Source organism: Protopterus annectens, chromosome 3.part1 (assembly GCF_019279795.1).
Source record: "Protopterus annectens isolate FY-2018-M chromosome 3.part1, PAN1.0, whole genome shotgun sequence".
NCBI lineage: Eukaryota > Metazoa > Chordata > Ceratodontiformes > Protopteridae > Protopterus > Protopterus annectens.
Genome location: NC_056732.1, coordinates 1,608,590,210 through 1,608,617,749, shown reverse-complemented (window position 1 = coordinate 1,608,617,749; position 27,540 = coordinate 1,608,590,210). Strand labels below are relative to the sequence as shown.

Sequence of the window (27,540 nt, the reverse complement as noted above, 5' to 3'; positions counted from 1 at the left end):
CCCCCCCCCCCAAACGTGCACGCTGATTGGCCAGCGTGCACATTGTAAATAGAGTTATACTAATGGAAAAAGGTCCGGTCACCCGGACTTTTTTCCATTAGTATAACTCTACTTTTAAAACACTGTCTCACTATGTTAAATGGGTTTAACATAGCGAGACAGCTTTAAAATAAGCAACGGAGATCTCTGTTGCTTATTTTAAAGCTGTCTCGCTATGCTAAACCCATTTAACATAGCGAGACAGGTTTTAAAAAAAAAGCAACGGAGAAAGCAAGATCTCCATTGCTTTTTTTACTGTTTCGCTATGTTAAATGGGTTTAACATAGTGAGACAGTTTTAAAATAAGCAACGGACATTTCCGTTGCTTATTTTAAAACTGTCTTGCTATGTTAAACCCATTTAACATAGCAAAAACAGTAAAAAAAAAGCAACAGAGATCTTGCTTTCTCCGTTGCTTTTGCCCACAGCTCTGATGTACTGCGCAGGCGCGTAGTACATCAGAACTGCCGCGGATGCCAGACATCTGCGGAAGGGCAGCAAACAGGCATTACACTATGCCATTATTTAAGAAAAGTAATAGTTTCTTTTCTTAAATAATGTCATGGTATAATAGCAATAACCCACTTCTGGGTGTGGGTAATGCTGTATTTACCCACGGTTGGCTTTGTTTGGTCCCTCGGGACCAAACCACGCCAACCGTGGGTAAATCCAGCATTACCCACACCCAGGCATGGGTTATTGCTATAGTCTTACACTACACTGTAACAGCAGCCAGTGCCATCCACCACAGATCAATGATAAGAAGCTACAATAGCTTCACATGTTGTTACAACCTTTGCAGTCAGACAAACAAACTGAGGTACAGTGAAGTATCCAACAATGTCTAAATCTCTTCATTCATCAGGAGAAAAGAAGGGATAATGTTGCTGAAGGGATGTCAATTGTAACATTTTTTTTAAGATCTAGCAATATGGATAGAGTTAAAAGAGGATAAAGAGTATATAAAAAATATGAAAAGGCATAAAAGGAACAAACGAGAAAACATAGGATGAAAATAGAAGGAGAATAATATTACAATTATGGAAATATATTACTATGAAAATATTGTATATACATTGGTCTGAATGGTGGCTTGTTTTTAAAAAGAAATTGTAAAACTGCTTTTTAGACTGACAGAAGGATGTAAGAAAATCAATAAAAAATATGGAAGAATATGTAAAAATCCTTTAAAGGACTTAGTAAAGAATGACAGAAATATTTTCATAAAGAAAAAGTGGTATATAGAAAAAAATCAAGAAAAAATAAGGACTTGTTATTTTTATTATTTTATTTATTTATTTTACATTTGTTTACCGGGAAAGTCCAACTGGAATGAGGTCCATTTACAGTGGAGGCCCTGGGAGAAAAGCTCCACATCAAACGATATGTACAGTGGTAAATGTACAATCAAAAAAGATATATCATGCAATGGTTTGTTCCAAGCAAGCTTAATTTACACATAGTAGACACTGGATGGCAGTATTTTGGAGAAAAGACTCACATTAACTGATTCAATCAAAAGACTCATCACACAAGACGTAATAATTTACACATAATAGGCCCTGTATGGGAGTATTTGAGTACTTTATAATAGAGATATTAAGCAGTGAGGAGAGGAAGGTAGACATGCTGGAGGGACAGATTCATAACCCAGAGGCTCCCTTCACTCTGGAATAAAATCCCAGTCCAGGTTAGGCAGAGTCCCTCACTGACTCTCCTCAGGAGGAATCTTGATGAGTGGATGGGAGATCATAGGTTTACCCCGGGTATCACTTCTGTGTCACTGTTAGACAGAGGCACAGTATACTAACCTCGAAAAAGGGCATAGCAAAATAAATTTAAAATGGGTGGTGAAACCCAAACACATTCTGGCTAGGCTTATAAATGCCCTAGGGCAGATAGCCTAGTATGAACTTATGGATTACCACCTATGTGGTAATTTGTGGGCACTTTGTTTTTGCCAAAGGGGATGACTATACACTTTTTGGCATTTAGCTTGAGGCCATGGCTCTGGCACCAGTTGTCTGTTTCTATGAGGCCCTTTTGGAGGATGCTTGTGTTGACTGGAGAGCCGATTATGGCGCCCAGTTTGCAGTCATCTGCGAACTTGGTCAGCCACAGTCCTTCCGTGTTGGCCTGTACCTCCGAGAAATATATACCAAACAAGAGAGGTCCCAGGACTGAGCCTTGTAGGACACCACTTGTAACTGGTTTGGAGTCTGACATGGCTCCAGCAATTCTAACCATGTGGGTTCTGTCCTTGAGCCAGTTTGCAATCCATCTAGTGACATAGGGGTTTATATTTAAACTGGTGAGCTTATTTATAATGCCCGAGTGGGGTATTGTATCGAAGGCTTTTGCGAGGTCCAGGTAGGCTGTGTGGACCACCTTCCCCTCGTCAATGGCCTTGGTGACTGTTTCAAAGAAATCAACCAGGTTTAAGAGGCAGGATCTGCCCTTAACAAAGCCAAACTGGGTAGGATCCAGTGTTTGTAGGTCCCCAATATCTTTATTTATGAGGTCCATGATGATCCTTTCCATAGCTTTGCAGACCAAGCTAGTCAGGCTTATGGGGCGATACTTTCCAGGATCCATTGAGGCACCACCTTTATGGAGAGGGACCACTGTTGCTGTACGCCACTCTTTGGGCACATTTCCTGTAGTAAGGCTGAGATTGAACAGTAGTTTTATGTTTGGGTTTAGCTCTTCTTGGAGTTCATGTAGGACGCAGCCTGGGACACCATCTGGTCCCATTGATGCTGTGTTTTTTGCTTTGGAGAGGGCGGCTCTTACCTGAGCATCTGAGATGTCAGGGGGGCAGCACTCTGCTGGGATAGATATTTGCCCTTTTGGTGGGGGTTGCGCTGAACCTGTCAGCTAGTATGTTGGCAATGTCTGTGGGTTCAGTGTATTTTTTGTCATTTTGGACTAATTCTGAGCATATCTGGGAATTACCATCCAGGTTCCTAACATAACTAAAGAAAGCCTTGTGATTATCCTTAGTGTCCTGTGCAATTTTTCTCTCGAAGCTGGCCTTAGACAATTTTATGTGTGCCCGTAATTTTTTGCTAATACTGATCAGTGATGCCTCCCCTTTTGGGGATTTTGCTCTATCATTTAGTAGCTTCCTCCTTCTATTGTATAGTTTGTTTATGGCTGGGGTCCACCAGACAGGACGTCTGCCTTTGGAGGATTGGGTCTTGGTTTTATTTGGGATCGCATGATCCATGCATTCCTGAAGGTGTTCATAGAATGTGTTTATAAAGGATTCTGCGGTCTGGGCCATATTTTCCACAGGCCCGGGGGCTTTGAAGGATTCCACCTCAGTTTTGAGGAGTGTGAAATTTGCTTTAGAGAAGTTTTTCACTATGGTTTTCTGGGCAGGGGGTGGGGTTGGGATGTGAATATCCAGTGAGATTAGTTTATGGTCTGATCTTACCAGTGAGGGATACACTTCTGGTCTGGAGCATAGAGTCCCCATGTTGGTGATGATCAGGTCCAGTATGTTTTCCCCTCTTGTGGGAGTGGTAACAAGTTGTTCCATAGCATTTGAGTTTATAAATTCTAGGAACCTTTGGGCTAGGGTGTTGGAGCTAGAGTAATGCTCCCAGTCTATGTTTGGGTAGTTGAAGTCACCCAATATAATGGTGTTTGGAGAGACCTTCATATTTTCCAGTGTTCTCAGGAAGGCCGAGTGGGGTTCCTGGGTTTGGGAGGGTGGTCTGTAGCAGGCTATAAACTGGAAGGCAGTTTTACCCACTGTTAGTTGCACATGGATAGTCTCTGATGCTTCGTGCTTTGCCACCAACCTGGAGGTGTGGGTATCTTTGATGAATATCGATACTCCCCTCCTTTTGTGGTTCGGTCCAAGTTTTGGGGCGAAACGCATGGTATGAGGTATAACCTGGTAGTGCTGGGGTGCTCTCGGGAGCCCTGAACCAGGTTTCTGTTACTGCACAGATATCGATGTTCTCCATGCTAAGGAGAGTTTCGAGTGCGTGCATCTTGAGGTTTAGACTTCTGGCGTTGAGTAGCATTACTCTTAGTTTCTTATCCCTTGTGATACCTATGGAGGTGGGTTTGTCTTTTGAGCCTTGCCTAAAAAAGGCACTATGGGGGTAGCAAGAGCCTTTGCCAATATCCGAAAGCCCAGGGGTGATAGGTGCAAGCCGTCCCTAGCGAAGCATCGTGGCTTGTCGAGCATATCATCCCAAGCTGACAGGCATTGGATCCCCTTTGAATGACACCAGCACTTAAGCTGGTGTGCTTTCTGTGGGGAGTCTGCATGCCCTCCCTGCATTTGTGTGGGTTTCCTCTGGGTGTTCTGCTTTCCCCCCACATTCCAAAGCCATGCGTCTGAAGCGTTTCTCCCTGGACCTCTGCTGAAAATTGTCTTGTTCCAAGTTGGACTTTCCTGGTAAACAAATGTTAAATAAAATAAATTAGAAGATTTTGTGGAGTTATTAATGGTACTGGAAAGGGGGCTGGAAAGTTAATATAGGAAATGGATTCCTCTTTTTTTTTTTTTTTTTTTTTTTATTTTATGAAATACTATTCTACCTGTTTAACAGAGAGATTCGGGATAATAGGTTTAGATTAGGGATGGAGTAAGTCATAAAACTACTATTTTTAAACTGGGAACTATAGAAACCGTTGTCCCAACCAGATCTGTAAGGTCTAAGCAAGTTTTGAGAGAGCAGCAAAACAAATGTTTATAAAAAATTGTTTGTAGGTCATGTTGAAGGATATTAAACTGCCTATAAATTCAAAGAAAAATCAAATTATTTGTATATGGTGTTACATGTGCCTTTTTACAGACAGAAGGAAATAGATTATTGTATAAAGAAAATTAGACTGTCCCTATTTTTTTTTTGGCAACAAACCTAAAACCAAGATTTATTTAATATACTTTCATAAACATCGCAGAAAGGCTAATCTTTTCTTTATGCTTCAAGAACTTCATGTGCAAAGTCAGTAAATTATTTTGGTAAGTTTAGAGTACTTCAGCTTTAAATTAAAATTGGTTCATCATTGTTCATAGGGAATAGTTTTTAAAGAAATTTTTAAACGCCTGTCACTGGAAGCACTATTTCTAAACTAGCTGGCAGTATTTGTACTTGATGAGTGAATGACTAATGAAACTTCCAAAAAAATGCAGCTCCATAAAGGGCTGAACTGCACAAATGCTAAGAAAAACGCACAACTCAAGCACTACTAGCAGTTATGTGTAAGTGAAATAGGGCAGTAAATTTAGAGCTCTTTGCTTAGTTTTGTTTCTTTTTAAGCATAAAAATATGAAAGTTTTATATGAACTCATCAACACATATTTTAATATTGTTCTTCTTTTGTTTCCAAACAGGTCAGGAGAAACTGTCTCAGAAGGGAAGCTCTTTACCATCATTAGCTGTTATAACAGCAATGTCTTTATTTGTGATTGTTTCTATGGTTATCATATTTTTATGGAAGCGTTGTCATCCACATAAAGGTATGCAAAATAAACAGTAAAATGTACTTTTAGTTAAAATATAAATTGAACTGGGTACTCTTTTTGTTTACCTGTCTTACATGACTTCTGTTTTTTTTTTTTCTGCAGTAATAAAACAGAAGCTGTACAGTGGGTATGAAAATATATTTAAATATAACCATTAACATTTCTAAAACAGTAATTTATTGAGTTTTGTATTATTTTCGTACTAATTTTTATTATTGTAATTATTCCAGAACACAGTCAGACTATGTGAGAACACAGACCTTTTCAGGTAATACTTTTTTATAAGAATGTGGCTATTGATGTGAAACAACCTGAAAATGTATGCTGAAATCATTATTTTAAACATATAAATAGTTTACACATTTCTTTGTAGTGTATTGCCTATGATATAACAGTTGTTTGAAAAATTTTGATAGCCTTATTTAACTAAAATGTATATTTTTTATGAAGAAGCATAAAGTCTTTTCAATTCAGTGTCTTGTACAACTTTAGTTCTATAAGATCTGGGTTCTAATCTCAGTCAGGCTATATCACTTTTTGTCTTTAAATGATTTATTTATTTATTTATTTTATTTGAAGTTTGGTTGCCAGGATGGTCCATTGGGCCGAATGAGCCCGTTTTCAATGGAGTCCTGGGGAGAAAAGCTCCATGGATACAAAAAAAAACCATAGTGAAATACAATATATAAAAACATAGTAAAATGCAAGGAGAGTACATTTAAGCCAAAGTAAATCAAAGCAGAAATAGAAGGTAAAGCATAACAATATGTAACAATTCACATCAGTTTACAAAACAATTTTTTTTTTTTTTTTAAGTCACTATAATCACTAAGATAGATATTTAGTTTAAGACAATAGTGTGAAGGTATGTACACAGAATTAAATGTAAGTGTTTATTTACTGTATGTAAGTTCCTGTAGAGGTGATCTGGTTATTGGCTAAGGGATAAGATAGTGGCTAGGAAAGTTAAGCAGGATGGGAACATGAGCATTCCCACAGTGTTTGTAAGTGTGAGTGAAGTAGAGTTTTAAAGGAGGGGAGACTGCAGGTGCTACGAATATGAGGTGGGAGGGAGTTTCAGAGATGGGCTAGGGAAAAAGAGAGTAGGAGTTTGCCTGCTGGACGGGTTGGTTTGTGGAGTTTGATTAAGTTCTGAGTGTTGGTTTCTAGGGGTCGGCTGGGTATGTGAATAGTGAAGGTTGAGGCAAGAGAAGGGCAGAGGGAGGGCTTGAATATGAGCTTGTGGGCATGAGTTAGTTGAGTGTAGATAAGGTAATTGGGAAGTTCTAGCCAATTTAGCTTGTGAAGAGCAATGCAGTGATGGGAGGAGGATCTGTGGCCAGTGATGAATTTGGCGATTTTATTATAGCAGGAGGAGAGTTTTGTTTTGGTAGAGGATTGTAGATTGGTAAAGAGTGGGGCACCATAAAGGAGGGAAGGGATGAGATATGTGGAAGCAAGGAGGAATCTAGTGGATGGGGTGAGGAAGCGAATATGGCAATAGAACATACCAAGTTTGTGGTGAGTTTTTTTTATGTTACTTTGTATATGAGTGTCAAATTTAAGCTGATTATCAATAAGAGCGCCTAATAGTTTAGCACTGGGAACAATTTCAAGGGTAGTATTGTTGTGACTGGTTATGGCGAATGAATTTATGTTGATAGTTAAGGTTTTGGATGGGGTGAATATCATGAGTTTAGTTTTTGATGGATTAAGAGCTAGATGATTATCTAGCATCCATTGTTCGGTGGTAGAGAAGGCATCATGTGTTAGCTGTATCAGGGTGGGAATGGAGTTAGCAGCACAGATAATTGTTGAATCATCTGCATATTGGATGATTTTAACATTAGGAATAGTGCGGTGGAAGTCGTTGATGAAAATGTTAAACAGTAAGGGACCTAATATAGAACCTTGGGGTACACCAGTGGCAGTGTTAAGAAATAAGGAAGTGGATTTCTTCCATTTGACGGCTTGTTGCCTATTGGAAAGGTAGCTAGTAAACCAGTTAATAGAATTGGGTGAGAGTTGTAGATTAGAGAGTTTAGTCAGAAGGAGAGAGTGAGAGATAGTATCGAAAGCCTTAGAAAGATCCAGGAGGAGTGTGGAAACGATACAGTTAGAGTCGCGTGCTTTATTTATGGTTTCAAGGAAGGAGAGTAGAGCAGTAGTAGTGCTGTGACCAGGTCTGAATCCATGCTGTGTGGGAGTAAGTAGGTGATTGTTGATGAGGTGGGGTAGAAATTGAATATGAATACATTTCTCAAGTAGTTTAGAGATGGGGGATAGGATGGCAATAGGTCTAAAGTTGGAGATGTTATTATTGTTTCCACCTTTGTGGAGGGGAATAAAATATGCTTTCTTCCAGATTTGGGGTACATAGCCTTCTTGAATAGACCGGTTTATAAGAATACAGGTGGAGAAGGCAATGGCATCAGCAGCTGTTTTTAGGAAAAAGGAAGGGATATTATCAGGGGCATTAGAGCATGGTGTTAATTTTAGGAGGAGTTTTTTAATAGTTGACACAGGGATGGGTTTGAGAGAGAAGAGAGATAGGTGGGAGGTGGAAGTATCTATGGAGGGGGGGGGACTGTGGGAAGTGAAGTTGGATGAGTAGAATTATTTTTGAAAGATGATGTTAATTTGCTTATGGAGTCGATGAAAAAGCTGTTAAATTGGGAGGCTAGGTCAATTTCAGAAGCATTATGTTCTGGTTGAGGGTTCTCCTTTTTCCCAGGGTTGAAGAGGGTGGAGATGGTATCCCAGAATTTTTTAGGGTTGGTTTTGTGATCATTTTGGAGGGTAATGTAGTAGGATTTGCGGTCGGAAGTAATGAGTTTTTTTACTCTGTTACGGAGTGTTTTGTATTCATTCAGAGTGTCAGGGGTTCTGCTTTTGTAGTGGTTCTTTAAGGCTTTATCACGGAGGCGCATGACAGCTAAGGTATTTTTAGTTAGCCAGGGGATGGTTTTGCTCTTAATTCTCTTAGTTTTCAAAGGGGCCAAGTTGTCTAGTAGGTTTAGAAATGTTGTATTAAAATAATTGACAGCTTCGTCTAAGGGAAGAGTTTTTAGAGGATTCCAGTTGAATTTTTAAGTAAGTCAGAGAAGGAGTTGGGGTTGAAGTTCTTTAAGGAACACAAAGAGATGGTGGTTTGTGGTATTTGCAGTGAGGGAGAGTGATGACGAGCGAAAGTAGGAAAGTGGTCGCTGAAGGAGTCTGGGAGGGTGCCACTGCTGGTAATAAGATGACGGTGTGATACTAGGATCCAGTCAATAGTGCTCTCAGAGGAAAGGTCTTTTGATGGTCTGGTTATGGAGTTGATGAGCTGTTGGAAGTTATAAAGATTTATATTTAGGGATTTTGTGGGGGATTGGACAGAGGGCCAGTTAATGTTAACTTCACCTAGGATATAAGTCTCGTTTGTAATATTGCAGGAGAGCCAAGAGAGTATGTCTTCGAGAATAGGTATGTTGTCACCAGGAGGGATGTAGAGGGAGGCTATGCATATGGTTTTATGCTTGTTTAGGTGAAGTAAGGCTAAAAGTAGTTCGGCATTGGCAAATTGGGGAATAGGCTTAGAGTATGATGTAACTGAAAGGGAGGAGGAATAGAGTAGAGCAACTCCACCTCCTTTTTTATGGGTTCTATCTTTCCTGATGATATAGTAGTTGGGGGGAGCTATTTCAGAATTTTTTATGGAGGGTTTTAGCCATGTTTCAGAGATAGAGTATGTCAGGATGGTTATGGAGAAGCCAGTCTTGAAGGTTGGGGATTTTGTTGCATATACTTTAAGTGTTTAATGCTGAGAAGGAGAGGGATTTTACAGATGGAGGGGTGTAAGATGGTGTATATGAGGAGTTGATGGGAGAGGGACCTGGGTTGGGGTGAATGTCACTGGAAAGAAGGGTGTTGATTAAATGGTGAAGTTGGAAATAAAGGTCATTGGATAGTTTTGTGTATAGATTGTGGGTTGTATATTTGGTGCTAGTTAGGGTTAGGGTGGTGTGTTTGTGGATGGGAAAGAGTCTGAATGGAAAGAGAAGGGAGGGGTTATTGAAGTAAAGATGGGGACTGATGAATGTTGAAGAATGTTGGTTTTGTTCAGGGATTGAACTAGTAGTGTGAAAGTGGGGTGAATGGATAGTATTGAAGGGTATGGTAAGGTAGGTTAGATAGGATAGAACAAGAAGTAGTAGTAGATGGGTTATAAGTGAGGATGATTTTGCTAGCATAGTTGTAATTTAGGGTTTTAGTTGGGAGGAGGGCTTGAAAAGAGTGGAGTGTATGGTGTAGGTGTAAAAGGGTTGTGGTATGAGTTGATTGGGGAGTGGCTAGGAGAGTGAGGTGTGGTATGAGTTGTTAGGGGAGGAGCTAGGAGGGTGAGAGGTGGGACAAGAGCTAAGTAGGGTGTGGTCAATGGGCTATACAGCTAGAAGTAGTGGGGGCAGGTGGGAATAGGTGGCAGGGTAGGGGAGTGGAGTGAGCCCATAGGGTGAACGGAGCGGGAAGAGCTAAGAAAGGAAGACCAAGAGATCAGTGAGCTATGAAAAAAAATCAGTGAGGGCAGGAGTAGAAACACAAGGTAAGTAGCCACAGAGGATAGGTGTAGGACACTGAGTCTAAGAGTGGAATGCAGACATAGAATTCATAAGGGTACAGAGGTAGGATAGGCAGCTGGAGGATTAGTCAGAAAGTTCAGAGCTATGTAAGAATGAGATGTAAGTCAGTTAGTGGGTGGATGCTGTCACCTGCAGACTAAAGTGGGTAATTTACAGATGTTTGGGGCAGCACAGGGGGGAAAGGATGGAGTCTATGGAGCAACAGGAGACTGGGTCGGTGTTGGGCTGCTTGCTAGTGCACGCTGGGTCAAAAACATCAACCAGTGGCACAAAAGACTATGCAGTTTGGTACATACACACGTTAGATGGTTTAGATTCTTGTGGGAAGGCAGGACAGTTTTCCAAATGCACCGCACGATGTCTGAGATAGTTCTTGCTGGTAGGGAACCAGGGTGCTATGCACCACAGGTGGGATGCCGGGGGTATTGCAGGTATAGACCACAAGCTGTAAAAGGAAGAAGGTATTATTACTACTATGATGACACAGCCAATTATAAGGGAAAGGCTACAATGATATGTTTTTCTAAGTTCAAATCAGATTGCTATTTTCAGATTCTAAATGAACCCCTCAGACTAGGGATTTCAGGTCCAAGACAAGTTTATAACTAAAGGAAAAAATGCTTTCAGTTTACCTGATTGTGCTATTGCTACTAAAAATAATAATAACATTCTGGACAGTCTGGATTAAAGTACCAGTCAAGGCATCTTTTTTTTTCTTTTTCTCTTGTTTTAATTTGTACAATTTTTCTGAACTACTCATAACAATGCAGTCTCAATATTGCCAAGAAAGAAAATACCAAAAAATATATATATTTATTTATTTATTATTTATTTTATTTTACATTTGTTAACCGGGCTAGTCTAGCTGGATACATATCCTTTTTCAGTAGAGGCCCGAGGAGAAAAGCTCCAACATAATGGTTAATACAAGTCAAAATTAGAAGTTAAAAAAATACAAGTTAAAAAAAGAGGGTACATGTTACAAATACAAGAAGAGAGAAAATTTTCATAGATGTTAAATAAGACAGCAGAACAATCAGCAGGTTATACACAGCAGAGATTTCTTATATACTAATAGTATATTGACTAATACAAGAAATAAACACGTTTACAATTTGGTTGATAGATTTTAAACATCTACATAGGGAAACAAGGACTAAGGAGATATGGGATTAGAAGGATTTGAGATATGTATTTAGTCAGGTTCAGGACATGGGCATAGCCATTGTGTCTTGAGATATTCTTTCAGGTTGTTTTTGAACTGATTGTGTGAGGATGTAATTCTAAGGTAGTTTGGCAGGGAGTTCCACGGCTTGCCAATGGAGTTAAAGAGGGCATCGCCACCTGAGTTCTTAGCTTTGATGGTTAGGATCTGAGTGCTGTTGGATGATCGAAGACTATTAAGGTTAGTGTATGGGGTCAGAATGCTAGACAGTGAGGGAGTTCTATCTGGTTGGTTGATTATTTTACAAGCTTCAGTGAGTTGGTTAAGTTTGAGAAGGTTGGGGAGTTCCAACCAGCCAAGTTTCCTCAGGTTAAGACAATGGTGAGTGCGATATGGGGAACCAGTTATAAATCTAGCAATGTGGTTGTAGGCAATAGAGAGCATGTTGAGTTCACGTTTATTGAGGAAAGAAAGGACTGGGGAGGCATAGAGGAGGGTGGAGAGGAGATGTGTGCGGGCAATAGTTAATTTGGCAGTAGGAGTTAGATAGTTTTTTATTCTGTACATGGATCCAAGTTTTTTGTTAACAGATTTTACAGTTTGATATAGGGTAGGTGATTACATCAGACGCAATTTGTAAGAATTCCGCTGGGAGGTGATCAGCCGCAAGGGTGGTTGGTTTGAGCTTTTTTAAGAGGGTACGTATGTAAGAGGAAGAGACTGGCTTTAAAGCGAAAGGGGTAGGGGCATCATCACGGGGTTTTGTGGCCGATGGGGGAGAGGAGGTTAGTTGACTGGCTAGAGTTTGGATTGTCTCGGTGAAGAAGGAGTTAAAGGTATTGGCTACTTCTTCCTGCCCTTTCTCAATAAGTATCTCGGGGGTTGGGGTAGTAGTTTTACCTGGGTGCAGGAGGTTGTTAAAACCTGCCCAGAATTTTTTTGGGTTGTTCTGGTGTTTGTGCTGGAGGAGGCAGAAGTATTGTTTTTTGTCTTGGGTAATGGCTGTTTTAGTAGTGTTTCTTAGCTGTTGAAATTTAGTACAATTTTGGGGGGGTTTTGTTGCTCTCCATTTATCCCAGGCTTGGTCGCAGAGTTTAATTTTGTTTTTTGTTTCTCTAGTTAGCCAGGGTGCTAAACGTACTTTGGATCTAATTTGTCTATGTGGGGCATGTGAGTCAAGTATCTTAAGGAATGTGTCGTTGAAGTGGGACACACTCTCCTGGAGGGGTAGAGTTTTTAATAGGGTCCAGTTGCAGGATTTTAGGTCATCAATAAATAGTTGTGGGATAAATTTCTTTTTGTTTCTGATTAGTCTATATAAGGGGGGGTTGGAAGTTGGGCACTTATGTTTAATAATATAAGTTATTAGGTGGTCACTGAGGTCACTGGGAAGGGTACCTGTGGTATAGTTGTTTGAGTCTCTGTTGGTAAGGATCCAGTCAATGGTACTTTCTTTTTGGAGAGTATTGCCTATTCTGGTTGGGGATAGAATATGTTGGGAAAAACCGTGTAGGTTAATGGGTTGTGGGGTAGTGTGGGTAGAACAGAGAGACCAGTCAATATTGACGTCCCCAAGTACTATGGTTTCTTGTGGGTAGCTGGTGGCTAACCAGCACAGGGTTTGCTCTAGGTTTTCTGTATTCTTCCCTGGTGGGATATAGGTAACAATGAGGTTGATGCATTTTGAGTGTTTAGGCATATTTTTAGGGCTATAAGTTCTAGGTTAGAGATTATAGGGGGTTGTAATGGATTCCTAAGGATATTCAGGGTATTTCTAAACATAACAGCTATTCCTCCCCCTTTTTTCTTTTCACGATCGGCCCTGAAGATATTATATCCGGGTGGGAGGATCTCTTGATCTTTAGTGGTGGGTTTTAGCCATGTTTCAGTTAGACACATAATGTCAGGGAGTGAGTATCTATCATGGCATGTAGGTTGTGAATTTTGTTGTTAATGCTTCTTAGGTTCTGATGTAGTATTAGAAGGGAGTCGGTAGGTTTTCGGGTTAATTTAGAGGGGTTAGAGTCTGGTACAGTGGTGGGACCTGGGTTAGGATGGATATCACCATCTATGATGATTCGATTTTTCAGGTAAACCAGGAATCTTTGTAGTTTAAATAGTAATTTGAGGTTGGTTTTGTTAGTTTGAGTTTTGGGGTGGTAAAGTGTGTGATGGACTACTTTGGGGGATATAGATTTGTCCTGGTAGAGTGAAGGTGGAATAGAAACGTGATAGAGATTGGATTGTGAGTTAGTGTGGCTTATGGAAGGGATTCCTATCAGAGATTGGTTTTCATACTTTGTTAAGAAATAGAGAGTGACGAGTAGTATTGATGTGAGGGGAGTGATAGAATAGATGAGTTTGGCCATGATGGAGATAGGGGGAGGGTATGAAGAGGGGGAGGAGACTTAGTGTTAGAATAGGTAGTGGGGGTGGACCTAGGAGTGGGAGGAGTAATAGGGTGAGTCAGAGCAGCTTTGGATTTGCAAGGGGGGAAAGTGGGAGGGGCTGGCTATACCTATAAATGTAGGGGTACTGGGGGCGGGTGGGAAAAGGGGGCAGGGAGCGGAGCGGGGCATTCACCGCCAGGAGTCCCCAGGGTCTTAATGGGAGCAGTTTTCCAGGTAAGTTTAGTTAACTGTAGAAGTATGCTTTAAATTTACCCTGTAGTTTAATTGAGGTTAGGTTGAAGTTCTTTAGTTTCCCTTTTGGGAGGTAATTACTGCTGGAGCTTTTTGGGTCTTGGGAACCTCGCGTAGTTGAGTCAGGGTAGGGGGGGTTCCTGTGATATAAGGGAAAGAGATAGGATGTTAGAATAAGTAAGGTTAAATTAGGAAAACACAGGTTAAAGCAGCTTTGCGGTTAAACCCACATAACAGTCTGTAAAAAAGGTGTTTAAAACATCATGTAAAAACAGTGCGTGTCTCGGACACAAACAGATCAGTACCATTTAGTGAGTCAGTTGGATACACGCACTCATGCAAAGTTTAGGCTTTTCTCACTGGCTGAGTTTACCCAAAGTAGAGCACAAAGTAGAATACAGAGTTTTAGTCAACAATTTCTAGTACATCTTGAGAATATACAGTTCAATATTGGTCGTAAATTGAGTTAGAAAGAGGACGCCAGCTTCATATTAGCAGACACGTGCACTGTAGACACTTTGATTTCGGCTGCAGCACTAAAAACCATGTCGCTTATTAGATATCAGCAAAATTAGGCCAAATATGTGCCAATATACACATTCAGAACCTTTATAATAGTGCAAATATCGTCGGTCCTAGCCTCTATATAATTAAGTAAAAAAGACGCTAGATGTGCGTCAGCAGCACGTGTAAATATATATATATATATTTAATATATATATATATAGAAAATAGACAGAAATTAAATAGAAGCATTGAGTAATGTCTGCAGAGTGCTAATAAATGGAAACCACTGGGAACACCATTGTCCAGGTATATGAGAAAGTGTGAAACATATTAATTGACCAAGTAATTTGAGTTCATGTAAGCAGTGCAGAGTTAATTTCACCAAATGGGGTAGTTATCGGTAGGGAAAATAACAGTAAATATAATGGAACATTTTAGATTTCAGCACACTAATAACATTCTCTGTTGCACAAGGTACAGATTTAATTATGACCTATGATCAATGCCTGCGTGGAGTTTTCATGTTCTCCCTGTGTCTCTGTGGGGTTTCTCCCACCTCCCAAAAAACATGCTGAGTGTTTCCACCTCAAACTTACCCAAGAATGGAGTTGTGGGCAGCAGCACAGACTCTAGATGATGCCTATATGGAGAAGAGTTGTACAGCCCAACTGCTTTGGGCATCAGCTGTGGTGTGCAGTATCCTCTACACAGGAGAACATGAATCACAGACTGCCAACCATGTCAGGGATACTCACTAAACTGTGCAAAAAGTGGCTGTAGGTAATTTGGTTGTGTTGACTAATGTCACCTAGTGGGCATGGGTATTTGCCAGTGATAAGTGAATTGAGGACCCCACCTACCTCGACCTACACCAGGGATCCATGCTAATGGTATGAGGGGTGTATATGTCCCTAATGGCCAGTGCATGCATACCATAAAGCCCAGCAGTTCTGGGTCAATAAGCTACTGGCCAGCCAATGTACAGTAGCCCAGCTTGGGTTACCTGGGATAGCTCTGTTGAGTGAAAGCTGGAAGTAAAACCCAACAACCTGCCAAACATGAACTAAGAGTTGCTACACTCAGTGTAGGTTCACTGACAGGATGGGGCTTGGAAGTGGATGACATGTTGGTAAGGAGGAAGCTGGACTTCCTATGCATCCAGAAGACAAGATGGAAGGGCAGTGCAGCAAAACCACACTATTTAAGTTCCACTACTCAGGAGAAAGACAGACTAGAAATTACTTTGTGGGAATTGTTGTGAGGGAGAAGTTTCAGAAGACAATGAAGGGTGACATCAGAATTACTGACAAACTCATGGCAATGAGACTGCAGTGGACTGATAGAGCAGTATGCATAATCTCAGTCTATGCGCTGCAGAGGGCTTATGATAGTGAAGACAAGAGTGCATTCAGACAGTGATTGTAGGAACTACTAGATAAAGCAGGGCATCATGAATTGGTGTTAATAATGGGTGGCCTAAATGTACATATCGGGACAGACAGAGCAAGATATGAGGACAGCCTGGGTCCACATGGATAGAGCAACTGAAATAAAATAAAGAAAGACCATTCTAGACTTCTGCCTGGTAAATGGCTTGATGGTGACCAACACATGGTTCAGCAAGAGAGACGGTCACAGGATCACATACAACAGTGGCTAACAATAAACTCATGTAGACTTCCTCATAGTAAGGAAAGAGCACTGGATTAGACTCACTGATTGCAAAGTCATCCCCACTGAAACAGGCAGCCCAATGCATAAACCACTGGTTGCCACAATCAGCTACAAGCAGTGGTTGGGGAAGGCTCTAAGGTCAACAGAGAGTAGGGTGAAAACCTGGATGTTGACTGGATAGAAAGCTCAAGAGTTCCTTTAGCACCTCAGGAAGAAGAGAAATAAGTGGAGATAAAGAAGAATGGCAGTGCCTCAAAGCAGCAAGTGTGAGGACTACAGAACAAATATGTGGCCAAGCCAGGTATGAAATAAGGCACATAAGGAAAGCTGGTGGTGGAATGCAGAAGTCCAGGAAGTCATCAAAAGAGAAAAGCAGTGTAGGAAAAAGTGGAACATAGAAAAGATGGTCCAGTCTAAGAAGAAATACTGGTTGGCTAACAAAGAGGTGAAGAAAGGAGTTAGAATAGCAAAGAACAAGGCATCAGAGGCACTCGATCAGAATCTTGGCAGTGGCTCTGTAGATGACACAAAGAAACTCTATCAAGCTGCAAAGCAAAGACAGAAGGATAAAGAAAACAGACACCTTTTGTAAGGGATGCCAACAACAGCCTGCTTACCAGCTCACAGGACATCAAGGGCAGTTGGAAGAACTGCTTCTAGCAGTTTCTGAATGAAGAAAACTTCACATAAGTTGTACTGCCCCAGGCATAGCCTATGATGAAAGAAGAGCCCAACCAAAAAAAAGTAAGAACAGCACTAAGGAAAATGAAGTCAGGGAAAGCAGCAGGCTCGGATGAGTTCACAGCAGATATGATAAAGATGTCTGGTGAGATAGGGGAGAAATGGCTCCTGAAGTTACTAATAGCAGTATGGAGAGAGAGGTGTATCAAAGATGATTGAAGAATAAGTATACTAGTGCCAGTGTTCAAGAACAAAGGGGGCATTCACATCTGTGGGCAGTATAGAGGTATCAGACTCCTGTCACACTACATGAAAGTTCTGGAGATGGTGTATTACAAATGAATATGCACAGAAGTAGAAAGTAACATTTCAGATTAACAGTTTGGATTGTGATGCTAGCAGTGAGAGAGATATTTGAGAAAAAGCTAGAGATGAGGAAAGAATCCAACTGGGCATTCCTAGACCTGGAGAGAGCATATGACAAAATGCTAAGAAAGCAAATTTGGGCAGCCCTGTGGCAGTTCATAGTCCCAGAAACACGGCTAGAATTAGTGCAGGCTGTGTACAAGGACACAATGACTCAATTACCATTGGTCAAACTGAGGGATTCCCAGTAGAAGTGGGTATTCAACAGAGATCTGCTCTGAGCCCACTGCTGTTCATAATGGTGATGGATTACATTAGCAAACAGGTCAGAGGGGACAGATCAACAGAGCTGCTGCATACAGGCATTGTGGCATTACAGGCAGACTCTGAACAAGAATTTCATAAAAGGATAGGGAATGGAATGCAAAACTGAAGACATATGGGATAAAACTGAGCTCAGATAAAATATTAGTAATGGCAGCAAATGGGAGAAATCATAAGAAGTTGAGAAATGAGATAGAAGGGAAAACAGTGGAAAAGGTTAACAGCTTCAAGTATTTGGGTGGGGTGTTTGAGGAGAAGAGAAGTCTGAATGAGGAGGTCAAATTTAGAATCAGAGGGGCTGACACCAACTGGCACAGAGGGCCAGGAGTAGTGTATGACAGAAAAATGCCAAGGAAGGTGAAAATTAAGATGTACAACACAGTGTTGTGACCAGTGCTACTGTGTTGTACAGAAATCTGGGCAGGAAAAGCAGAGCAGTTGGGGAAGTCAGAAGTGATGGAGATAAATGAAGTGCCTGAGATGAGTGGTGGGATGCACACTGTGGGATAGGTACAGAAATGAGGACATCAGAGCAAAAGCCAAAGTAGCTCCAATTGCAGACAAAGTCATAGAGAACAGATTACAGTGGCTTGGGCACATGTGCAGAAAAGCAGAAGACTATCTGGTGAAGAAGATTTGGAGAAGACAGGAAGAAAACAAGAGGAAACAAGGCATCCAGCAAAGAGGTGGATGGATTGTGTAAGAGAAGATAAGCGACCGTCAGGCATGACTGTTGAAGAAGGTAGAAGAGTGGCACCGAATCGAGAGAGACTGGCAACAGTGGCACGACACCCCATCCACATACAGAAAATGAGAAAAAGGGGGATGATGATGATGATGATTATGATGAATAACATTCACCACGTGCGTAATATAACCAGCTGAACATATAAGCTGTTTAACATATGACTCATACATTTGATATTTTTTTTAAATCTACCTTACTATGTTAAAGTTATTTTTAGAATTGAGCAAGAGTGAAACAAAACAATAATACACTGAGTATTGCATGAAATGAAATTTGCTCATCCTGAAAATAACTAAATTTACTTTTTAATCACTTATTTTGGTTTAGTGAAACACTTACTTAGAATTGACAGTTGTTCTCCTTTCACGGTATTGTTGCACTGACCCCAGTATAGAATCTCAGAGCTTAGACTTCTCCAAAAACTCAGCAAATTGCACTAAGTACAGATACAGTAGCAATGCTTTGCTTTTAATTCTAAAAGTGCTTGAGTCCCATGTGCTAACTGACCACTGATTCAAACCCAGATACTTGGGCATCTTGTAGCTTACACAGGCTGCTGCTTTCTCTCAAGCTCAACTACATGTTTGGGTGAGGTGAGTGAGTAGAGCTACCACACCTTGCCCAAACACAATAGCCAAGTTTGAACAAGGTATGCGTGGCTGCCAGAGAAAGTAGCAACAAGCAAGTGTTTGTCCAAATCTACTAGCATGTGAGCACATGTAGAAACCCCATTTTTTAATTTATATTATTTATTTTATATTTAAAGTAGAGTTCTTGAATAAGTTAAATGGTTATAGTATTTTAGGCACAAGAGATTCAGTTTTCTGTAGTTATGCAGTTCATTTTAAGAGCAAATTATCACTACGATCAGTAATACCCAACCTAAAAGCATCCCACACACACCCAGACATGAATTTACCAACTCTGAGGTTACCAACTCTGAGGTTACCACATCTTGAGCAAAAAGAAAATATTCTGATACATTAAAATGTCAGACTTTTTGTATATAAGCCCACTTTTTTGATCATTCACTCTCTATAGTCTGGGGCTTGGTATCATAAGTCCAGATGTTTTAAATGGTTACCAATTTCATAGAATATTTTTTCAATGATTGCCAATATAAACAATGGACTGCGGGGTGCTATAGTAACTAGATTACTCAAAGAATATGGACTGGTTCAAATCTGCAATTTATTCTTAAGATAGAGTAGCAACTGTCATTGATTATTTTAAATGTAAGTTTGTTTAATGGCAATGTTCATTGATCTTTGATAGGATGCTACATTCATTTTTTTACCATAATGGATTGGGTGTCAATGAATAAATCTCAGAATTTTTTACTCTGTTTTTGCAGGAGTGTTGAATTATGTGATGATAGCAAGGAAAAGATCTGCAGATCATATTCCAGTTGTGGCAGTAGCACATTATTACCTTTGCTGTGCTGTGCCATGCTTCTTTGTCACATTAAGTGAAATATTTTCGATATGGGTTGTAAAAGTAAGGTTTTAATACAGAGTGATTCCTAAGCATCTCTGATGAGAGATAACTGAAAGCATGCTTACTTCTAGGTCCATTAGAAGTACTGGCAGAGATTTAATAAACTTTACTTATCTCATATATTATTAATGTTGATTTTTGAATGTTTATTGATAAATTATTATTTTGTAGACAGTTCCAGAGGAGTACTAGGTATTTTTCAGAATGCCTAATTTATGCACTGTGCGGACTTACCAGCCCTTGTAATTACAATATCATCAATGTACATTAGACTTGTGTTCAGTAAGCTCCCAAGAAAGATCACCGATCTAGAGAAAAAACAATAGTGGCCAAACTAATGATTCCTGAGGTATGTCTAACCTCAATGTTGCTTTATGTTACATGTTGCAAAAACAAAGAACAAAATCATGAACTTTATTCTTTGGTCTCCAATCCATTACATTTAAAAACGCACCAGATAGCTGCCTATCAAAGATCAGTAAACATTGCTGTTAAATAAAATTATTTAAAATAATCAATGACAGTTACAACCCTAGCTTATTAATAAATTAAAAATTTGTATCCCTGCTGCTTAGAGAGGATCCAGAGTCTGTCTGTGAAATAATCAGCAAACCAAGGGCACGGCTCTACTGGAAATACACAGTAGTGCAATTCTGGCAAAAGTTAAATCATGACTGACTGTCTCGAACACTTGCTTGAGATTCACATAAATGGATCCAGTTAGTAAACTTTTTTCCCATATTAGTGTACATTTTGTTGGCAAGCACAAAGCTGTAAAGTTACTATATTTAGACCTTAAGCCATGTTAAATATTAACAAGAATATCATTTATCTGTTCATAATTTTTTTTCTAGAGTCTTGACAATAGAGTAATTTTTTGCTGATGACCAATAATCTATGTCTGTTTTGAGCTGTGAGATTTTGGTAAGAGTTGTACAACGGTGTGCTTGAATTGCCAGTTGTTCCCTATAAAGTTCAGTGACATTCTTAATTTATTTATCTTTGGAAAATGCTGATAAGAAAAGCCGAACTCTGTGACAAAATTAATGTACTTACCATTGACCAAAACTTGGGAACTGATTCTCAGTCACCACTAGGGATCACTTCCAAACTGAGATAAAAAATTCTAGGGAGGTGCTAGGTCTTTTTGGACTGCCTCATTCATGTTTTGTGATGACTTACCACTCCCTGTAATTACAATATCATCAGCATAAATTAGACAACTGGGTTCAGGGAGTGTCCAAGGTAGATCATTAATGTAGAGAGTGAACAATAGTGGCCCTAGTACGTATCCCCTTTGTACGATTAACCTCAAAGTGGCTTCATGTGTCTGCAGCCCTGCTGCTGAAACTATCCAGGATCTGTCTGTGAGATAATCAATCTAAAAAGTGTACCTGTGTTGAAAATCCTCAGAAGTGTGCTTTTGACAATTGGAAATAATGCCTGACTCTCTCAAATGCTCTTTTCAGATACACAAAATTGTTCCAATTAGTAAACATTTTTCCATATTACTGTACATTTCTTTAATGAGTAAATTCAAAGCTGTAAGGGTACTTTATATAGAAATGAAAGCATGTGTCGTGTTCTTTTGCTTTAGAAAGAAGACGCAGGACAACTGTGTGCTGTTGCTACCAACTCCAAACTTTATTGACCAGCAAACGCACATGAACATCCTTCCTGTCTCACAGTCCTTACGTCATGCACCTCCCCTGCCCCCAAAGAACATTAGCTAAGGCAAGACAACTCAGTCCATTGAATACACCACATCTCCTTTTCTATAAGGCCCCTTTTCTCTTATTACAAAACCCAGAACTATTCAATTTCTTCAACTTCACTACGAACTTGGTACATCGACACAAAATGCTCACTTAGCCATGTTCGCATTACTATAACACAAATGACATTGCTATTTACAGACTGATCTCTACAGATCCAATCGGTCCGGCTTGTTAATAATTCTTCCTGATCTGGTCCTCACAACGTCACTATGTACCCGGTCTTCCGGGGGAAGGCCATTGCAAGGTGGCAAGGCCTCAACAGTCTTACTTAACACACTTTCCTGACACACAGGAGTTGATTCACACTCAGGTACAGGTAAGGGAATCAAATGCACACGGTTTCGCCGCACAGTCCCTTGTGGCACGTCTACCTTAAATGACCTCGGTGAGTAATGTTTTTGATCTACAGTACCTGGGGTCTTCATATCTGTCACCCACACCTGGTCACCGGGCAACACATCACCCAGCGGCCTTGCCCGATGGCGTCTGTTGTAGTTTGCCGCATTATACACCCTCTTCTCCTCCTCTCTCCCCACAAGCCTTCTCCAGTCAGGCAGCACAGGGTCCAACTGCGAAGGGTGAATCGGAAGAGAAGTCCGCAACCGACGTCCCATGAGAAGTTCCGCAGGGCTATATCCATTCTGCAGTGGCGTTGTCCTGTACGCCAGAAGAGCCATGTACGGATCAACACTTTTTTTTAGCAGGTTCTTCACAGTCTGAACCGCACGTTCTGCCTCCCCGTTACTCTGCGGGAACCTGGGGCTGCTTGTGACATGCTCGAAGCCATAAGCAGTTGCGAAGTCCACAAAAGACTGCCCAGAAAACTGAGGTCCATTATCAGACACGAGGACCTCTGGGATGCCATGGCGAGCGAAGAAAGACTTTAGGTGGGTGATGACCTCGTTGGATTTGCTGTGTTTCAACAATGCGATCTCGAAAAACCTGGATAAGTAGTCCACAGCAAGAAGGTAAGTATTTCCTTTCAGTTCAAATAAATCCGTGCCCACTCTTTGCCATGGTCTGTCAGGACATTCAGTTGGGATGAGGGGCTCAGGATGATTCCTTCTCTCTGAGATGCACGTCCTGCATCCTAAAACCATGTCATTTATCTGTTGGCTGAGCCCAGGCCACCAGACAGTCTGACAGGCTCTGGCTTTGCACTTCACAATGCCTTGATGTCCCTCATGCAATTTTAACAACACCTCGTTACGCATGGCGGATGGGATAACAAGGCGTGAATCTTTTAACAGCAACCCATCTTTCACTGTTAGTGTAGAACGATCTGGCCAGTAGCTCTTCAGTAAGGGTTCCTGGTTCGCATACAGCGGCCACCCCTGACTGCACAATTCCATAACCCGCACACACACACTGTCTGCTTTCAGCTGGTCCCGTAGTGTCTGGAGGAAAGATGGCTTCACCTGCATGTTTTCCACAATGCTGTTCACGTAGATATCCGTGTCCTCCATTAACTTTGTTTCCTCCAGTGTTAGTCTGGTTTTAAGTGGAGAATGTGACAGAGCATCTGCCACCCACAGTGATTTCCCTGGAGCGTACTGCACTGTGTATGAGAACTGCATCAGTCTCATCCTGAAGCGTTGGATTCTAGGCGGTAGAAGATCCAGTGCTTGACCTCCAAGCAATGAAACCAGAGGTTTGTGATCAGTTTCTAGGCAAAACGATTTACCTAATAGGTAATCTCTGAAGCGTTCACATGCCCAGGTAGACGCTAGAGCCTCTTTCTCAACCTGGGCATATCGTTGCTCTGTAGGTGAGAGTGACCTTGATGCGTATGCCACAGGTCTCCAGCCGTCCTCCCATTGTTGCTGCAGCACGCTCCCTAACCCAAAGGATGATGCATCCGCAGAAACCTTCGTATCCCTATTCGGGTCATATACAGCCAAAACTGGAGGTGAGGTGATCGCATCTTTTAAGTCATTGAATGCCTTTTCCTGGTCCCCACCCCAGTACCAGCTGTTCTTCTTTGATAATAAGTCTCTCAGAGCTCTATCCCTCTCAGCCAAATGAGGGATGAACTTTCCCACCTGATTCACCATGCCCAGGAAACTCCTGAGTTCTCCTACTGTAGCAGGTGCTTCCATCTCCGTGATGGACGCGGTCTTCCTTGGGTCTGGGCTTATGCCAGAATCTGTGATGACATGGCCCAAGAAGGTCACTTTGCTCCTCGACAGGTCACATTTTCCCACATTCAGTGTAATGCCTGCCTCTTCCAGTCTCTTTAATGCCGCATGAAGTCGGGCATCGTGCTCCTCCTGGCAACGACCCCAGACCAGCACGTCGTCCATGTGGCAAATCACACCCTCTAGCCCTTCAATGACCTCTGACATCATGCGTTGAAAGTGTTCGGGTGCAGAGTTAATGCCAAAGGGAAGGCGATTGAAGCAAAACCGCCCAAAGGGGGTTATGAATGTGGTAAGCCGACTCCTCTGACAAAGGAATTTGCCAAAATCCCATATTGGCATCCAGTTTACTAAACACCTTCACCCCGGCAAGCATCCCAAGACTCTGCTCAACCGAAGGCAGCACGAACCTCTCCCTGCATACATATTCATTTAACTTAGTGTAGTCTACACACAGTCTCAGTCTGTTACTGTCTTTCTTTGGAACGACAACCATGCCTGCACACCAGTCAGTAGGTTCCTCCACTCTGGTAACGACACCCAGCGTCTCCATCCTCATTAACTCCTCCTTCACTTTCCCCATCAATGGTAGTGGTATCCTCCTGGGGGTCTTCAGAGAGTATGGCACCACATTTGGCTGAAGCTTTATGTGGTATTTCCGCTGCACTACCCCCAACCCAGAGCACAGTTCAGGGTATGAGGTCTTCAAAGACTCCATGGTGATAGTATCAACACGCTTCAGGAGACCCAGCCCCAAAATAGCAGGAAGACCTAAAAGCGGCGTGCGGAGTCCTTTAACAACATACACCTTCTCGCATGTCTGTCTTTGTCCATAACCAAGCTGAAGCTCCAAGAATCCTGTAACCTCCAGTGGCGTCCCTCCAGGACCCAATAAGGGTTTCTCCGGCTGCTGGAGCACAGGAGCATTCTTCCCACTGAACAAGTTGACCAGGTCTGACTTGGAAATAACAGTAACATCCGCCCTCGTGTCAAGCTTGAAAGTCATAGATGTGCCCTCTATTTGAACCTCCACAATCCAGGAATGGTTCCCGGAGGAGACAGAACCAAGGAAGAAGCCCTGTTCTTCTCGCTCTCCAAGCTCCTCGTCCTCCTCGATACACTGCACCACCTTAATCTGCCTGCAGACTCGCTGGTAGTGGCCCTTCTTCCCACACGAGCGACATCTTGCAGCAGTCGCCGGGCATAGGAGTTTCTGATGAAATGGGCCCCCACACCTGTAACACTGCGAGATTGGAGCGTCTTTACTCTTTTGCGTCTGTCGCTGAAAAATCGGTGTCAAGGACTTGCCCCAACCTTTCGAGGTCTCCAGCCGGCGTTTGGTGTCAAGTGGTGTCTGCACAGCATTCACGTTATACTGCAGTGCACTACTGTCGCACCTCAAAGCCGTCTGCTGCTTCTTAACCTCCTCCGACTGTCTGGCCATGTTTACAGCTCTCTCCAAGTCCAGCTCTTTTTCCATCTGCATCCGCTCGGACAGTCTGGTGTCAGCCAAGCCCACAACAATTCTATCTCTTATGAGCTCATCGTGCAGCGTCCCATAATTGCAGTGTTCAGCTAATGCATGCAGTGCAGTAACAAAAGCATCAACAGTCTCATTCAGTTCTTGTTTGCGCATGTTAAATCGTGCACGTTCATAAACAATGTTCTTCTTGACAATAAAAAATCTTTCGAAGCCGTCTTTCACTTTGGCATACTCCTGTTGCTCTGCATCGGTTAGCTTGAGGCCTCTCAAGACGTCGTCTGCCTCATCACCCATGCAGTATATCAGGGTGTTCACCTGATTCCCTTCTGGGCTTGAAGATAGATTGCTGGCCTGACGGAACCGTTCAAAATGACGTATCCATCGTGTCCATTCATGAGGTTTGGAAATATCAAAGGGCTCCGGCGGCTGAATACTAAACGTAGCATTGGGAGCGCTAGCCGCCATGTTAATTCTAGCCCGCGGCTGCCGATCATTCTCTTCGTCTGACATGTCCGCTCACCACGTCATTAGGCCACTCGTACGGTCTTCAGCAAGTGTTCAGCAATCCCAGTCACAGCCACACAGCACTTCTGACACCATGTCGTGTTCTTTTGCTTTAGAAAGAAGACGCGGGACAACTGTGTGCTGTTGCTACCAACTCCAAACTTTATTGACCAGCAAACGCACATGAACATCCTTCCTGTCTCACAGTCCTTACGTCATGCACCTCCCCCGCCCCCAAAGAACATTAGCTAAGGCAAGACAACTCAGTCCATTGAATACACCACAGCATGCTGCTTCTCAACAAGAAAGTCATATTTTGTTATACAGTCTAGTATTTGTTCATAAAATACTTTTTTCTGGAATCTTGGCAATAAGCTATTTTTTCCTATAGCCCAATAAATGGTGGCTGTTTTGGGCTGTGCAATATTTTGGTAAGGATTATACAATAGAATTGTTAGTTTTTCAGTGTAAAGTTCAGTGCCATACTTAAATTACTTATCACTAGAGACTGCTGATAAGAGTGTTTGATTTCTATGACAAAATTAATGCATTGACTACTTGTCATCACCATGGGATTATTCCCAAACTGGGATCAACACAAATCCTTCTCTTAAGGAAGGCAAGCAGACAATTGGCTGCTCATTCTTCCCACCCCCAGCTAGCCATCTATCACTCAAGCCATTAGTTAGTCTCCGACCACCAGCAGCATAGACATACCTTTTCCGTCTCTAATATCATTAGAGGAATGTCTTTTGCAGCCTCCTGTGGTAAAAATAAGGGTAGTCCTAATTGTGTGTGCGTGCGTGTGTGCGCGTGTGCGTGTGCGTGCGCGTGTGTGTGTGTGTGTGTGTGGGTATACATGTTTTTTTTCATATGTGTTTGTGTTCATATGAGAGAAAGAGAGATTAAGAAAGAAACAAAGAGATGCGAAAGCAGCTCAGCTTTTCTTTATTGTTCACATATATTGCCAAGGTATAAGAAATGATTGCTATCCTGAAATTAAAAAGAACAAAAGTATTATTGCTGTATAACAACAAGAACTGAAATGATTCATATTCCTCTACTGATAGTGTTTCTTTACAAACAATTACTATATAAATATTAAAGTGAAACTGTTTTTTTATTATTATTTTAATACTTTCCCACCTCTCATAAGCTGCACTTTGAACTGGCTGCCTCTGTATCACTATCATCAACTATTTACCATAGTAACTCTTTTCTAGTCATCCACCTAGCATAATGGGTATTATTTAAATATGAACATCATATCAGCAACTATGCATTTTACACTTATTTCCTTTGTGGTTTGCAGTCAGATAAACGCATAATGCTGTGAATATATCTCATTTTATAGGGTCCCATATATATATATATATATATAATGTATCTATGGAATTTAATGATTATAGCAATACAGTGATTACCACAATAAAAGATAGATAAAAATAAATTTAAACCTTTGCTTTAATTTTTTTTTTTGCCTTAAAGGTCATGAAGATGCAATGGATGATTTTGGAATATATGAGTTTGTTGCCTTACCAGGTGGCTCTGAGCCTTCAAAGGTAAGTCTTCAGTTAAAATAAAAGAGATACAGGGACCCTTCTTTTACACAAGTCTCTCTATCATGGTTGTTATGTTGGCAATTTCAAATCAGCAAAATGGCAAAAGTCAGAATTGTAAAACCATTTGTTTTGTCCTTACCCTGAGGTGTAGCAGCTTCAGAGGTAGTATATACATATATATATATATATATATATATATATATATATATATATATATAGCAGTAAAGAATGTGAGGGCAAAGCCTTCAGAAGGGAAATGTAGAAAGATATAGCCTTCTAAAAAAAAAAAAGTCATTAAAAAGGTGGACATTCTCAGTCATGA

General features: G+C 41.3%; 1 protein-coding gene across 1 annotated transcript in view; it reads left to right on the top strand.

The window, feature by feature from the left end:
* LOC122798577 (HEPACAM family member 2-like) overlaps positions 1 to 27,540 on the top strand; it is a 705,131-nt gene that overhangs the window by 535,320 nt on the left and 142,271 nt on the right. The window contains exons 5-8 of the mRNA XM_044067643.1: positions 5,399 to 5,524; positions 5,633 to 5,657; positions 5,761 to 5,798; positions 27,145 to 27,218. Of these exons, the coding sequence (XP_043923578.1) occupies positions 5,399 to 5,524; positions 5,633 to 5,657; positions 5,761 to 5,798; positions 27,145 to 27,218 (263 nt within the window). The remainder of the gene's footprint in view (positions 1 to 5,398; positions 5,525 to 5,632; positions 5,658 to 5,760; positions 5,799 to 27,144; positions 27,219 to 27,540) is intronic.